At 39.6% G+C, this 17,860-nt stretch overlaps 1 protein-coding gene across 1 annotated transcript in view; it reads right to left on the bottom strand.

Moving 5' to 3' along the window:
- MDGA2 (MAM domain containing glycosylphosphatidylinositol anchor 2) overlaps nucleotides 1-17,860 on the bottom strand; it is a 4,933,289-nt gene that overhangs the window by 2,163,296 nt on the left and 2,752,133 nt on the right. The window contains exon 7 of the mRNA XM_044074257.1: nucleotides 4,128-4,457. Coding sequence (XP_043930192.1) covers nucleotides 4,128-4,457 — 330 coding nt within the window. The remainder of the gene's footprint in view (nucleotides 1-4,127; nucleotides 4,458-17,860) is intronic.

The following is a 17,860-nucleotide window of genomic DNA, read 5'->3' as shown; positions in this document are numbered from 1 at the left end:
CAGCCAGCACCAAATAATGAAACATAACAGAGTTTATTGTGCGTACACACTACAAAACTGAAATCAGACCAGTCTGATTTCAGTTTTGTACTGTCTACACACATTACTATGATGGAGTTGTCACAATAAACTCTACCATGTTTCACTATTTGGTGCTGGCCGTTTTTTGCTTTTGAGTTACATTTGTTTTGGCCTTTGCACCTGCCGTACTTGCGGTTCTTTGGATCTGATGCTAAAGTCTGTACCAGCTATACTTTCTTGCTATCCCTGATCCATTAACTTTACTTAAAGGAATGCAGATGTGGCTTTTAGCTAGATGAGGTACTTGCCCAGCACTCTGAAAGACAAAGGCATAACCCACATGATTGTCTTGGTTCCTCAACAATATGCCTTTTGCAGCACAAAATAGGGGTGTTTTGCAGAAGAATACTTCCATTCTTGATAGCCAATACCCCATGCACTGCCTCCTTGCTCTTCCTATTAAAGTGTTAAGTTTCTACTGTGATGGATTGGGCTGTTACTTCTTAGCTCTAGCCTTGCAAACGATATGATGAACACTGAGAAGATCAAAGTCATTCTAGCAAGAATGATGGGCATACTGAGATTTGTTACTGAGGAAACTAAGGCAAGCATAGAGGCCCATTTGGTGCAGCTGATGATGATGTGAGAGCTACAGGTGCTGACCTCTCAGCTAAGAGTATCTGTGGACATACATCATGCACTCATCTCCAGTTCGGGGTTATGGATTTAAGAGTTGGAGAAAGATGTGCAATTCCCTGGAATAAGGCTGCTGGCTTAAAGAATAGAATTAGGAGGAACAGTACGCAGATGTTGTCCCCCAGAGATAACTGAAGGACCTAATCATACTGAAGTTGCTCTTAAGACTGTTGGCCATGTGGTTTATGGCATGCGTTCTGATCTGGACTGAGTGAGGTCATCAAAACTTCAGTAAATAACCACCATCTAAACTTCATAATAACAGTTGTTGATAAGAGCAACAGATGCGTCTTGCAGAGCAGTGTGTGGGACATTTACAGACTTTAGATGGCAGCTTTATTAAGTTGGCACAGGATTCTGACAAGGAAAGCCTGTTCAGAACTGTGAGTGTTAAAGATTCCAATACTCAGCTTTGGGATCCTTTGCTCTTAAGAGCCAAAGAAGGAACTTTGAATTGGTGGTGTATATTGATCATTTCATCAGGGCTCCCAAGGGACTACTGAGTTGTATACTAAGTGCCCACTAACCCATACACCTGAGGCTGATTGATACTCCACTTAGAATAATCTTTTTAAACATCTGCAGGAAAACCCTTCCTCTGAAAGCACCAACAACCAACATGTTTGATACCCTTTATGCTCTGAAAGACACTAGCGCTTATCCTAGGGCTTACAAAGATTATTTCTTGCTGTATTTTTAATACCAGGAGCTTTTCTTACTTCATCAGCATCAGTGATATAGCTCAGTCTGGTGAAACTAATCAATGGATACAACTACATGAAGACATACATGCATAATCTTCAATTCTCTTATTTACCTCCACAATACACAGTTTAACCTTTCCTACTTATTTTGTAAAATATTACAGATTTTTATTACTAGCTTGCCACAGATGCTTATGTTCCTTTTTCTGATATCGACTGTTCACTGTGCTTGAATTGCTCTTTGATTCTGTACTTCTTTAATATGGAGATCATGAATGAAAAAGGTTCCTTGGACCAGCTCATATAACCAGTTATAAGTTAAGAGTATAACATTTGACTGGTATATTAGAATATACATTATTTTGACAGGAATAATGGATACATGGAACAAAGGAGGTTATCTCAATATTCAGTGGACCCTAAGAACAAACAATGGGTTAAGAGAAGGGGCACAGTAGGAGCAAATAAAAGACATGAATGACACATAAAACAAAAAGGCATACAAGAGAAAAGTGCTTGCTTCAGCTTTCAACACTATGTAATGCAATGAAATCCACTTAAGATGGAAGTTTTAGAAGACTGTGTATAATTTATTAAGATTTACAAACAGTTTCTCCTTATATTGTTCAATATACAATGTCCTTTTCTTTGAGTGTTTATATTATAAAACTGATATATATTTTTTTGCCTTGCCTCATATAACATGGGTTGAACTTGTACACTATAACACTTGTTTCTCTATACTGTCTTATAAACCTTTTTATTCCAACACTTTGTTGCATGCAACCAGTTGTCATCCACCACATATCATTTGTAATATCCCCAAGTCCCAGTACATAGTATCATAGATTAGTACTAAGCTAACTGCCGTTGCCAGCTATTTTAAGCCTAGCCAATTATCCCTTTTGAGACTCAAACCCTGCACTTTGTGTTTGTAAGGCAAACACCTTAACCATTAGGCCACCCTCCCAACCACATGAGAATTCGAAGAATCTGTTCTAGTGAGGAAGATTTTTACAATCAAGACAAAGAACTTACAAGGAGGTTTGCCCAACATGGATATAATAAATCACAGCTTTTTCAAATCAGTAGTCAGGTTAAAAGAATGGATAGGAATGATTTGTTGAAATACAAAAATCATGATCCCCACGTACATTGTCCCATTAGGTTTATAATCAGTGTTGGCAGGAATACATCTGATTTTATGGATGCAGTACAAAACCATTGGGATATTATTCTATCTGATGAATGGTTAAACTTGCTTTTGGAAAATAAGTGCCATTTTTCTTTTAGAAAAGGAAAAACTATGAGTGGATATTTCAACCACTATAAGTGTAATATACAAATTCCAGATTCTACACAGGTCACACTTAAGGGTAATAAAATGGTTGGTTGTTTTCCTTGTGGACACTGTTCTTTTTGTCAATATATGATTCAGACAAAAGAGTTTACATCTAAAAATACACAGCATTTATTTAATAGTAATATATTTGGTAATTGCAGCACAGATTGGGTTATTTATTTAGTGTTATGCATTTGTTCAGCTTTTTATGTAGGACAAACTTCCAGACCCATCAAATTTCGTATGTCTGAACATTTTAGTAACATCACAAATAAAAATTGTAACAATGCATTATAAAAGCACACCTTAAAACACTCTTCTACTCAATTCCATTTCATTATTATTGATAGGGTCTGGGGTAACAGAAGTTGTAAAACTGGCTGGTATAGTATTTTAAACAGAAAAGAAAAAGCATGGATTGTCAGACTAGGGGTTTTGTTTCCGCCTGGCTTAAATGAATATTTGTAATAAAGCTATGATGACTGGTTATATTTGATTATGTTAACCTATAAATAAGGGTTTTGTTTCACAGTCTGAATTTACACTGACAAAGGCTTAGGGCCGAAACCGGTCTATGGGCTGTGTTTTGACTTTTGATTAAAGTCTAATTTTCTTCTCCCTAACAGTGCTGACCTATTTGTTTAGTTTCTCTATATTGTCTTGTCACTTAATCATTATTTCATGCACCTGTGAATGTAAATATATATACATACATATATACATACATATATATATATATATATATATATATATATATATATATATATATATAAAATTTTTTTTTTAAATTATGTACACTATGTCAGGACAAATAATCATTTTCAAGTTTCAAATGAAAAAGGGTTTCTTATTTCATCCGAAAGGATTACTTTTCTAACAAAGTATTCTTAAATAAACATAACTTGTGCATTGTTGCCTTTCAATGGCTATAGAATATAAACAGCGCTAAAGACTCCATTCATTGCAGGTAAGCACATACTCACTGACTGCATAACTACACCCTGACATCCAAAAATCAGTACTGTGTATTTTGGGAAGGATTTCAGAAAGTAGCATGGCAGAAACAAACTCAAGCATGTCCCAAACTGTAAAAGACCGGACAAGACAGGTTTAATATATCCTGAGAAGGGAAATAGGAGACAATGATATAAAGAAAACAGAGATCTTAATTTTGGAAATATATTCCTCAGAACATGTCTAGTGTGCAGCCGGAAAGAGAAGGAAGAAGATTACAGATGACAGAGAATGAAATGTAATGCCTATAGATTTTTAAAACATTCAATCAAATGATCATCTCAATGCAAAAGTGTAAAACATGGGTTAAGAACTTTAACGGCCTACTACCGTGTAGAGGCACTGCTTACCTGTACTGGTAGAGATATTAACATCAATGCTGACATCAGATATGCCTCCTCCTTTTAAAGATGCTACACAGGTATATGTGCCAAAGTCTGTAAACTTCAGATCAATTATATCTAGGTTTGTGGTCCCTGGAGAAACATCAGGATCTGTCTGTGTGATAACCATTCTCTCAGAGGTTTTTAATGGGCGTCCATTCTTGAACCAGATGAATACAAGCTCTTCAGAAGGTACAGCTTCAACTTGGCAAGAAATTTTCACTTCACGTCCAATCTGAATGTTGTCATCTTTGTGGTAAGGGTCGGGTGTAATCCAAAATCTCCCTTTCTTTAAAGCTGAAAGAAAGCACAGCAGTGTTAATTACATTCATCATCAAATTACACTACATCAGCATATTCCTGTATTGTAAACACACCTTCTTCATGAAGGGGATTAATAAATGAGAAGTGAATTTAATGTAACATACACCCTAGTTAAAATAATACATCTGCAAAAGAACCATATATTTGATAATCCGACACATATTTGCCATTTGAATGTTAATTTAAACACAGATATGAAACTGCTAGCACTGCCATCATATACACACCGAAAATATAATGCAGATAATAAAACCTTTCTAAATAAAAGGTCAAATACCTTCCCAAGTGAAAACAATGTATTAAGTGCACAGTTTAGAAAAGCATAGAGACTTCCAGATGTCATCAATTCAATAGCATTATAAGGAACAAGCAGAAGTGAGGTGTTTCAGTGTCTGACATGAAAACAATAGTGCGCCATAATATTCTCTGAAGTGTAACTTATTTAAACTACATCTCAGTGAGTAACACTCCTATGTGACGAGAATTTCAGTTAAGTTTATTTGTACCCCTGATCATTACATTACAGTGGAAATGATTCAGGGGAGAAGCTACCACTGTGCTCATGAACAACATACAATATTTATGACTTACAGTGCTGTTCCTCTCCATGACAGCTTCTGCATGAAAACTTTCAGAAATGGTTCGTGTCAAAAAGGTTAGCAAAGCATAAATTGAATCCTGTCTCAAGGTTGGTGACCTGAGACATTCACGAATATGAGAAATAGAGTTATAAAATTTCTGCATGGATGACAGTGTACCCGAGTCAACTCATCAGCTGCACATTACAGACGTATCACCTCATAGCGCCTTATCTGACACCTCTAGAACAAGATGCTTTTAGTGATGCCAATAATACCCAACTGGACTGCCTCTGACTTCTGGCCCCATTTACAACCAATCCAGGACACTTTCTAAGCTTCATTTACTGCAGTACTTTTTTGACAGCTTCTGTGCACATCTTACAAATGCTCAAATACTAGCATGTGTTTGAATATCTGCCTATCAACATATATATATATATATATATATATATATAGCCATTGACAGATGGATACAGACATATAGATAGATACAGGTAAATAGATTTATCAAACAAAAATATATATTTCCAGCACCAAGTCTTCTCCAATAGCTTTATTCAGTCAAACTCACATCAGTAGCAAGAACAGAAAAGACAGCAGACCACAATTTCCTGCCTAACTTGCATCACTGCTCATTACACATACATTTATACACATACATACATGTATATATATATATATATATATATATATATATATATATATATATATATATATATGTATATGTATATATATATATATATATATGTATATCTTAGCAAACAGCTAAGGGGAAAGTACAAAATAAAATGAAGAAAAGTCACAGAAAATAAATGCGGAGAGTCATAAAAGTGAAGGAAAAAAATGAATTATACTAATCATATAGGGAAAACTAATGCTTTCTGTTTGGGCTTGCTCACTGCTTCTTTCATACAAACCACAAATTTATAGCTATCCTTATTCCCACACTTACTGCCAAAGTGTGACTAACTCAAGGTCGATTTCAGACACATGCCTTACAATCCCCCTGGGGTTCACAGTAACTGAAAATACAGCATTTTACTTAAAATCTATTTAAGTGAAAAACAAACTTATCAAATAAGAACAACTCTTACTTTTTTTCTTTTTTGCTGGTGTTTCACATCCCCTGCAACCTCCAGACATTGGGGACTATGTCCTCCGCACTCCCACTAACCACCTGGAGGTTTAAACCTTGGCTCTAGATGAATATCACTGTTGAACTAACATCCATCCATGTGTAAAAATGGGAAAAGAGGTTGTGGATGGATGGACTGTAAACAGTTTGTGTGCAACTGTGACACAGAAAGTAGCCATTAACATTCTATATCTAAACATTCCCTTATTTAACTCAGTCAACACTTTATGTTTAACATTGAGATACTGTATGGTTACCATTAAAAAAATATTTTTTTTTCTTGGAAAAAAATTAAGTGATTAAGTGAATAAGTAGTGCTATATTTTTGAAAGTGTCTGATGGCAGTTGGCACAGGGGGTTAAGTCTGTGGGCTGTAATTCCTGTGGTACAGGGTTTGATTCTGTCAGCCCTCATTTGCCTGCTTTGTGATTTTCAGAAAGTCACTTAACCAGGCATTGCTCCTGGGTCATTCCTGAAAAGGGACTGTGTGAACATTGGGCCTACCTGGTTAATTATTATTTGTTTGTATAATATTAATTTTATGAATAACTGCTTATTATGTGTGCTTAGAACATAATGACTTCAGACAATTTCTACATTTGTACAATATCTGAGAATTAGATGAGGAACTATACCTACTATACATATTTCACTTGATTTTCTAAAAAAAATGGCAGTTCTCAAAAATAATCAGTCAGGTTGATCAAACTAATGTTGCTTACCTGTTACCTTCTAACCTGATCTGATTTACTCTGGATCATTTAAAAAATATGTATTCAGGGAATAGCAAAGCTTTAGCAAGTACAACTGTAAAATACAATAAACTAGCAACATTTCTATAGAAATAAAGTTAAAAGGAGTTATGCTTAAAATTACTTTTGGAAATATTGCTTTTAAGATGTTTATTAGCCTCGGCCTCCACTTACAGAACAAAAATTACAGTACTTATACTTCAGCGTAATTATTATGTCCTCACATATTACTCCTGAAAGGAGTTATACAAGATCTCTATGTCTGTTTGTTGCACTAGTGAATCTAAGCCCTGCTAATGGAAGAACAGCCTTGCAGCCTAAGAGGCAATAACACTGCAGTAGGTATATTAACTTGATGGAAGGGTGATCCAAGCTGTACACATTTTTCTGTTCAAGAAAAGACAGATTGTTCTTTTGATTGCAATGAATATGTACAATGTAATGTCTTTCTTGGAATGCAGATAAATGTTTTCTACGGGTTAGTCAATTAGCACAATAGCAAGAATCTCCAATTCATAGACAACGAAAAGCTGCATGTAGGAATACCTTATTAGCAGCTAATTACCATGTTTCTGACTCTAACCAGCAAACACATTGTAGAAGCATAGGTACTTTCCTACACTAACACACATACACACAACCAAACATGTACACATTCAGACAGACATTTTCATGACTTCATATGTTCACACATGCACACACACACAAATGCAGTCATACATGTACACATTCAGACACCCATAGTCATGAGCACATGAACACACACACATATTCACTCATCCATCCATTCAGCTGCAATCAATCATGGCCCATATCCACTCACAGACAAACATAAATTTCTGCAGCTCTGTTTTACTTACCTGTATTCATGGTATGAGCCATCACTACTCCTACAGAAGCAAATGTCTGATCGCTGTCAAAAAATGGGGTTCACATTTTCCTCTTTGAGAATCTTTGAGAAAAAAATATTAACTCAGCAGAGTGATTCTCAAAATTTGTCAGCTGAGTTGATCCAATACTACTGCAATTTCTAGGGGAGATGACATGGCTAATTAGCATTAGCCACTCCCTGGACTGTTGAATTAGCATGCAGCTTCTTCAGCAAGATTGCTCTCTGTATGATTGACACGGTCTGGGGAAAACTATAGTGGGAAATTGGTTTATGGACTAAAAAGGCTGACCACAATGAGGAAACCTTCCAAGATGAAGTTGCTGCATTGCAGTAATCTGAATCCTAATCCTTACCTCCATGGACAACACAGGGAAGTGTCAGAACCAAGTACTTAACATGTTTGAAAGGCTAGAGAAAAATGTAGCAATTGTTTGCTTGACATTTGTTTACCAGGAAAGTATGTCTAGACTACATAACTCTCAAATGTCTCTGATTTGCAGGGACATCCCTGAATTTGACTCAAATTTTAGATCTGTCTGTCATAATCCCTCCTAAAATGGTGACATTTGGAAAAAAGGTGATGAATAACAATCAATAAACAATGACAATAATTAGAGTTACAGACTTTTTTTACTTCAGAAAATGTATACTAATTCACATAGGTTCACAGGTGTGTACTAGGCTAAAGGCCCTGGAGCCTTTACAAGCCTAGGTCATAAGATTACCCTGGCATCGTGCCACCCGACCTTAGTTCCCAGTGCCTCTGTCGAGTAGAGCCACTGGAGTGATCTCTGAGGTGAATTTTCTATTTTCCCATACACTCATCAAGGTTTCTCTTGAAGAGGACCAGTGAGGTGCTCTTCTTATTCTATCAGTGTCTCAAGTTAATAGTACTAACATTTAAAAAGTACCCTTGAGTATCCCTGATTCTGGAACTGTCCCCAAATCTGTTGAGATTTGTCCCTGATTGTTTGGGCTATGCTGGGCTATAACCCTTTTTAAGTAGATACCTGTGGAGAAAAGGTCCACAATTTAATCACTTTTTACATACAAACAAAACATCATATAAGCATAAGAAAATGATATTTACAATAGTCACATACAAAAAGGGCATTAGTACAATCAACTCAATGTGGAAAGTTATACGTGACTTGGGGGGGGGGGTAGAACAGATCCCATATATTGGAAGAGAAAATAATGAAGCTAGAACAAGAAAAATCCTGACTGTTTTATTAATACAAATTTTTTCCTGTGCCACATACCAAATGTAGGACTGGAAACTATTTAAAGAAGAAGACAGGTTTGGTATTTAATAAATCATGAAAAGCAAATACTATTTGAAAAGACATGAGAGTTTTTATAGAAAACAGAAGGTAAGAGGAAAAAGACAGATGGACAGAGCTGGAGATTTGTTTTTAAGGCAAGACTGAAGGGAGAGAAATTAAATAGTGATATATGAGGAAAGGAAAGTGCATGCTCTCATAGGGAATTATGCTATGGTTAAGTGCAAGTTTAGCCTAATCTGGAGATCCACTGGGGTATGTTTAATAAGTGTTCTTTTGAGTGTAACCTGGGACTTCATATTGAATGTGTGGTGTCTTGGGACTCTGGAGTGCTATCATTTTCAAGCATTTTTTTTTATTTTACCCTCTGTGCCAGAGGTATTTTGTTACCTTTTCATCATAGATACTTGTCTAAAGTTAAAATCATTACCTATCTCTGCCTTTGTTTCTATTTGAAAAATTCAATAAAAAGTTAATTGAATGTTGTCCCCTCCCACTCTTTATTGTTTATTTCTCTACAATACAAGCCCTGTCCATATGCATTGAATAGTGTCTTTATACTTTACTACAATGGGGATACAAAACAGTTTTTAGAATGACAAGTGATAGTAGAAGGAAACAAATGAAGCAAAAGTTAATGTATGGGATGCACACCAGTGAAAACAATTTACATTGCTAATTACAAATTATGAAATATCTGATGCACTTTCATGATATGTCATGTTTTAATACCAGTATAGCTTATGCATTGCTGAGGGTAGGCATAGGGAAAGACTGGGTGGGAGGATCACAAGCACATCCATTGTGTATAGTTGATATACAAAGAATTGGTGAGGCTAAAGTTAGCTTGTCGTGTCTTATGAAGATGCAAGTAATACTACCATGAAGGACAGTGCATCAGATCATCTACTTGCAGGGTGTCACATTGATGACAAAATGCCACTGAAGCAGAACTACGACTGCAAGAACAGGGTAAAAGTCAATTATGGATTGAGGAAGAATGGGTCAGCCATTGGTGTAAGAAGTTCAACACAGCTTATGTAATGCAGAAAAGACAGAAGCCATGCCCTAAGGGAATAAAAGTAGTCTGAGATGGAGAAGATGAAAGAGCATGTTAGTTTAAATGTACAGCACTGTTTGTTTAGATAGTGATGGAAAGTAAGGGGTGTGCCTAATAATAGAAAGAGGTAGACTGGCTGTACTGCAGTGATTAAGATGACCAGTTAGGTGGAAAGCTGCAGGAGGAATGGAGACAGGACTAGTAGCTGAGAGCAAGAAAGGTTAAGGACAGTAGGACAGGGAGAGTGAAGTCTGGCGCTACAGGGTCAGGCAAGGAGGAGGAGGAGTGGAAAACAGTGAAATGAGTAGTAGGCAGGATAACAATATGGAAGTGGTAGCAATCATAAATGTGGGTAACTGAAAAAACAGTCAGTAGGAAGTAGGTTAACATAATCATGTTGTATGACGTAGTGAAAACAGAAGGAAGAGAACACAGGATGAAGGGTTAGAGCTGGCTAGTCACATAAAAGCATGGATGGTGAGAAGGAAATGGGTACATGGAGAGTCGTCTTCTTCTTTCGGCTTTTCACGGTTATGGGTCGCCACAGCGGATCACCTGTGCGCTTATGATTGGCAGTGGAGTTTTACGGTGTTGAGTTGCCAGCTCGGCACCCGACTTCCACAGAAGGCACACGCATGCACACCTAGGGCCAATTTAGAGTGTCCAATCCACCTACAGCATGTCTTTGGGATGTGGGAGGAAACCCATGCGACCACAGGGAGGACATGCAGACTCTGCACAGAAGGCAACCCGGCCGAGGATTGAACCGGAGAGCCTCTTGCTGTGAAGTGACAACGCTAACCGCTGCACCACCTCGTCCACCCAGGTACATGGAGATTAGCAGAAGTATTTTGTTAGAAAACAAACACAATGGGTGGTCAGTGTAATATGTGTTGAGTACAAAAGAATAGCAAACTGGAATGTAAGCCTAGCCTATAAACAATAAACTGGTCTTATTGGTGGGATACTCAGTTAATGGAATATTATATTGGTGGGGGTTTTAGAGGAGGGGGTTTTGAATTAGAAATAGTTCTAAGATTATTTACTGTTAAAATACGCCAAGCAATGAAAGCCTTGTAATAAAAGAAGGCAAGGCCCATGTATAGCAGTTTATGTTGAAGAAAAAGGCCTATTAAAGGGGACAACACAAGTAGCAATATATAAAAATGTAAGAGTTGTAAACTTGTGCTGGAGCTTAGGGGACAGAGTGTTAGTCTCAGATGTACTACCTGTTCTGAGAAGTCAGGTTAAAAGATGAAACAAAAAGAACAGGGAGAAATGGGGATAGTGATACCTAAAATTAGGAAAAAAATGTATTGTAATCAAAAATGTTTTCAGCAAAGTCAAAAGTCTAGGCAGCATGATGGTCTAAATGGAAGATGGTGGTTAATGATTTATCCTTGAATCAGTCCATTCACCTTTCTTCTTTTTTTCTCTTCTCTACAGAATCCTAGTGAGAGGGTTCTCCACACCTTGAATTTACACAGACACCTCAGATATGACTTGGAGAAGACAAAACATATCAGGAAATCTTAGCAGCTTTTGTTTCCTTTCATGCCAGGAAATTGGGTTTGACACTAGTCAACCAGGCCATATCCTTTTGGATTTCTAAGGTGACATGATCAGAGTAAGTGCCACATGAGAAAGTGACAGTAGATGACGGAAAGTACAGTTGTGTAAGATCATACCATGGCAGTAGATGTCCTACTTCTCACTGTTGCAGAATTATTGACTCTTGGGATACCCTGCCGAGGATAGCCAAATGTCCAGCCAGCATACCAAACTCTTTACATCATCTAGGCACCGTATGTCAGATGTATGTCCTACAAGTAAGACATAAGATAGACATGTGATGTATGAGTGCCTAGTCCTCAGAACTGAAGTGCCCCAGAAAAAAAAACAGAGCAAGTCCGGAGAAAAGCAATAACATGTACATCCAGGAAGGGAAGAAGGAGAAAAGGGTGTAATAAAGAACCCTGGGCAAGAAGGAAAGCAAAAGAAAGTAACCGGGGGTAGGAGACAAGGACAGAATAGTGCAACAATGAGAAGCAGAACATTCACTGTTATAGTATGACCTTACAAAACTGTACTATGCCCGTCGTAATCACCATTGCAGTATTCGTTACTATTGGGAGAGTATAAAAGCTACTTACAAAACTGTACTATGCCCGTCGTAATCACCACTGCAGTATTCGTTACTATTGGGAGAGTATAAAAGCTACTGTAAAGTATAGGAGGAGGAAGTCATAGAATAACCCTCCAAAATTCCACGAAGAATGGCCCTATTAAAATCTGACCAGGTCCCAGAAATGATATCCAACTTTTAATGTTTGAAGAAAGTGTGAACAAAAGATGATGTAGCAGCTTCCAAGATAGATCTAGTATCCAGACCCTTAAAAAAGCACAAAAAGGTGCCACTGCCCTTGTGGCACAAGCAGAAGAGGAATGCTGCTCGCCATGAAAAGAATAGCAAAACAAAATGGCCTTAATAATCCAGGAGGAGATAGTCTGCTGTCTATGTAAAGTCAAGCTGTGGAGAACACTCTCACCAGGATTCTGTAGAGAAGGGAAAAAAGAAGAAAGTTAAATGGACTGATTCAAGGACAAATCATTAATCACCTTAGGCATACAAGGAGGATTGATATGAAAAGACACCACAACCCTGTGAAGAACCAAAAAGGTAGAACTGCCACGAGAGTTTTTGAAGTTTAAAGACTTCCTCGGCTGAAGTAACACTACATGAAGTTAAAACTGTAGGCTCAAAAGGGACTAGGCCAATTTTATAAGAAAAAAACTAAGATCCCAAGAAGGAGGAATAGGCTTTCATGCAATCTGAATATGACGAACACCTTGCAAAAATTCATCTTGTTGATATTGATATGGTCTGTTAGGTTCTGATGGGATCAAAGACCCTGCACTTTTAGGTTCATAGGTTGATACTAGACTATCTGCCCTAGGGCATTTATAAGCCTAGCCAGTGTGTGTTTGGCTTTCACCACTCTTTTAGATTAGTTGACTGTGCCTCTGTATAGTAGGTCACAGAAGATAGCCCTTTTAAGGTTAGTTTACTGTGCCTCTGTCTAGTAGGGACACAGAAGAGATCCCAGGGGTAAACCTATGATCTCCCATCCACTCATCAAGATTTCTCTTGAAGAGGGTCATTGAGGGGCTCTGCCTAACATGGATTGGGATTTTGTTCAAGAGTGAGGGGAGTCTCTGGGATATGAATCTGTCCCTCCAGCATGTTCTATTTATTTCTGTGCTGAGGTTTAAGTCCCTGGAGCATGTAGCTCTAAGGGATTTGGATTTCCTGAGGTGGAGCATGTCCATTAATTCTGGTTTGGACATGGCTTTAAACGTCAGGCACAAATCGCCTCTGAGGAGGCGATAAGCAACTGAGTAGAGCTGGAGTTTCTTTAGCCTAACTGCGTAGGGCATCTGTTTGAGTCCCTTGATCCACTTGGTGAGGTACTTTTGGGTTCTTTCCAGTTGCTGCAGGTGTCGGGTAAGGTACATCCCAAATGGGGCATTGTATTCAATTATGGGCCTGATGAGTGTTGAGTAGAGGGACACAATGACTTCTCTTGATCTAGATGTGAACCCTTTTGTGATAAGGTGGGCTATATAGAAGGTCTTTCTAACCACTTTGGCAACATGATTGTCAAAGGAGAGATTGCTATCTACTTGGGTCCCCAAATCCCTAATTACTTCTTCCAGATTAATGGATTACCACCTATGTGGTAATTTGTGGGCACTTTGTTTTTCCCAAAGGGGATGACTATGCACTTTTTGGCATTTAGCTTTAGGCCATGGCTCTGGCACCAGTTATCCATCTCTGTGAGACCCTTTTGGAGGATGCTTGTTTCAGTCGGCGCGTTGATTATGGCACCCAGTTTGCAGTCATCTGCGAACTTGGTCAGCCATAGTCCTCCCGTGTTAGCCTGTACCTCAGAGAAATATATACCGAACAAGAGAGGTCCAAGGACTGAGCCTTGTGGGACACCACTTGTAACTGGTTTAGAGTCTGACATGGCAACTGCAATTCTGACCATGTGGGTTCTATCCCTGAGCCAGTTTGCAACCCATCTTGTGACATAGGGGTTGATATTTAAGCTGGTGAGCTCATTTATGATGCCCGAGTGGGGTATTGTGTCGAAGGCTTTTGCGAGGTCCAGGTAGGCTGTGTGGACTCCCTTCCCTTCATCTATGGCCTTGGTGACTGTTTCAAAGAAGTTGACCAGGTTCAAGAGGCAAGATCTGCCCTTAACAAAGCCGAATTGGGTAGGATCCAGTGTTTGGAGGTTCCCAATGTCTTTGTTTATGAGTTCCATGATGATACGCTCCAAAGCTTTTCAGACCAGGCTAGTCAGGCTTATAGGGTGATAGTTTCTGGGGTCCGTTGTGGCACCACCTTTGTGGAGTGGGACCACTGTTGCTGTACGCCATTCCTTGGGTACATATCCTGTAGTAAGGCTGAGATTGAACAGTGACTTTATGTGAGGGTTCAGTTCTTCTTGGAGCTCGTGTAAGATGCAGCCCGGGACACCGTCCGGTCCCATTGATGCTGTGTTTTTTGCTTTGGAGAGGGCAGCTCTCACCTGTGCATCTGTGATGTCAGGGAGGCTACACTCTGTTGGGATAGACATTTGCTCTTTTGGGGGGGAAGGGTGGAAGAAGTTTGCACTGAACCTGTCTGCCAGGATGCCGGCAATGTCTGTGGGTTCAGTGTATTTTTTGTCATTTTGCACTAACTCAGAGCATATCTGGGAGTTGTCACCCAGGTTCCTGACATAACTAAAGAAGGCCTCATGATTATCTTTAGCATCTTGTGTAATTTTTCTTTTGAAACTGGCCTTAGATGATTTTATGAGGGATCGTAGTTTCTTGCTAGTACTGATCAGAGATGCCTTCCCTTTTTGGGATTTTGCTCTATCATGTAGTAGCTTCCTCCTTCTGTTGTATAGCTTATGTATGGCTGGGGTCCACCAGACAGGTCTCCTGCCTTTGGAGGAGTGAGTCTTGGTTTTATTTGGGATAGCATGATCCATGCATTCCTGTAGGTGTCCCTAGAATGCGTTTGTAAAGGATTCTGCGGTTTGGGCCTGATTTTCCACTGGCCCGGGGGGATTTGAAGGATTCCACCTCAGTTTTGAGAAGTTCTTCACTGTGGTTTCCTTGGCTGGCAGTGGGGACGGGATATGGATGTCCAGTGAGATTCATTTATGTTCAGATCTTACCAATGAGGGGTATACCTCTGGTATGGAACATAGAGTCCCCATGTTGGTGATGATTAGGTCCAATATGTTTTCCCCTCTTGTGGGAGTGGTGACCAGTTGTTCCATAGCATTTGAGTTTATAAATTCTAGGAACCGTTGGGCGAGGGTGTTGGGGCTTGAGTAGTGCTCCCAGTCTATGTTTGGGTAGTTGAAGTCACCCAATATGATGGTGTTTGGAGAGACCTTCATATTCTCCAGTGTTCTCAAGAAAGCCGAGTGGGGTTCCTGAGTTTGGGAGGGTGGTCTGTAGTAGGCTACAAACTGAAAGGCAGTTTTGCCCACTGTTAGTTGCACATGGATGGTCTCCGATGCTTCGTGCAGTGCCACTAACCTGGAGGTGTGGGTATCTTTGATGAATATGGATACTCCCTCTCCTTTTGTAGTTCGGTCCGAGTTTTGGGGCCGAAAAGCATGGTATGAGGTATAACCTGGTACTGCTGGGGTGCTCTAGGGAGCCTTGAACCAGGTTTCTGTTACTGCACAGATATTGATATTCTCCATACTGAGGAGAGCCTTGAGTGCGTGCATCTTGAGGTTTAGACTTCTGGCATTGAGCAGCATTACCCTTAATTTCTTTTTCCTTGTGTTGTCTATGGAGGTGGGTTTGTCTTTTGAGCCTTGCCTAAAAAAGGCACTATGGGGGTGGCAAGAGCCTTAACCAATATTCAAAAGCCCAGGGGTGACAGGTGCAAGCTGTCCCTAGTGAAGTAACGTGGCTTGTCGAGCATGTCATCCCAGGCTGACAGACACTGGATCCCCTTTGAATGACACCAATACTTTAGCCAATTGTTAAAATTGATCATGTTGTCTTTATACTGTGGCATTATTCTTGATGAGGGTAAGATGCTACTCAAGGTCAGGGTCATACCGACCTGGGCTACATGATCAGAGAGTTCCTCTATGTCTCTTTTCATGTAGTCCAGGGAGGTACGTCTCAGGTCATTCACACCAGCATGGACAATGACAGAGTCATATTTGTACTTGCTTTGGAGTGACCTGAGTGCTTGTGTTATGTGGCAGATCCTGGCACCCGACAGGCAGCTTACAGTGACCTTCTCCTTGTTCAGCCTGGTGAGTGGGACGTCAGTGTGTCTCACAATAGAGTCACCTATTACAAGTGTATTAGGTGTGTTGTTTAGCCTTAAGGGCTGTGACTGTGTGGCACACTCACTTTGTGAACTATGTGATACGTGGGTATTGTTGTGGGGTAGCGGTTGCTTGGATGTCTGCTTTGGAGGTCTCTGCTGCTTGGGCAGATTTTTATTTAGAGCCTCTGAGTATGTTTATGTGTTTGGTTTGCTGTTGCGATAGGTCTATGTGAGACTGGATTTGTGGTGTGTGTGGTTACCTTCTCCTCCTGACTGACTGCGCCAGTACCGGGTTGAGAGAGCTCAGCCTCCAGTTTGGCTATATAGTTGCATCTCTCACATATATTTGAGCTTGTTGGGAGGAGGAGAGGATGGTCTGTGTACATAAGGCAGTTGTAACATTGCCTCAAGATTCCCAGATTCACCAGCTGGACTGGAGAGTAAACCCAAAACTGACTTTTGGACATGCCAGAATAGTATATGGAACTACTTTTTGACTGATCAAAAAGGACCAATAGGGAGCCAAGTACTTAAATGGAGTATAAGAGGGTGTATAAGGGGATGTAGTGCTTTAGTTTATTAGTGCTTACTTATAAGAGTACTTATTTCTGATGTTCAAGGTTGTTGGAGGATGCTCCCTAACTGTGATCAGAAGCATCTGTGTATAGCTCCTAAGTAGGGGAGGAAAGTACAGTTTTGTACCTACCATAAATGTAGATGTCCGAACTGGATAGCATCTGCAGTCATAACAACTGGGTTGTCCTGTCTTCAGGCAGCCCTTCGGTCGGCCGGATTCCAAAGTCCGGGTCCGCTCGCTGATGTCGCACTTCACCCGACGTCATCTCTGCTGGTCTTCGGGTATAAAGGCATCAGCCAACGCCATTTTCCTCAGTGTTTCTTGCCCCAGATGCCAGTTGCCCTCTTGGAAGGCTAAATTTTGGGTAAATGCCAATGTTTCCAAAAGATAGAAGGCAAACACAAAAATAAGCATGTATGTACATATATACAAACAAATACACCATAAGAGACTCCCCCCCCCAGCTAGCTATTAGGAGGGTAAATACCCTAGGAGTACCACAGAGGAAAGGAGGGAGGGTAATCCTGACTGCAGATGCTATCCAGTTCGGACATCTACATTTATGGTAGGTACAAAACTGTACTATGTCCTTCATGGATGCATCTGCAGTCATAACAACTGGGTAGAATACCATAGCCAACTAGGGGAGGAGGAAGAATAGATTATGGTGTGGTTAGGATCCCTTGCAGTACAGCAGTGGCAAACCCTGCTCGGGATCTGGAATACAGAGGT

This window comes from Protopterus annectens, chromosome 6.part0 (assembly GCF_019279795.1).
Source record: "Protopterus annectens isolate FY-2018-M chromosome 6.part0, PAN1.0, whole genome shotgun sequence".
Lineage (NCBI taxonomy): Eukaryota > Metazoa > Chordata > Ceratodontiformes > Protopteridae > Protopterus > Protopterus annectens.
This window is presented reverse-complemented; position numbering and strand designations above follow the sequence as displayed.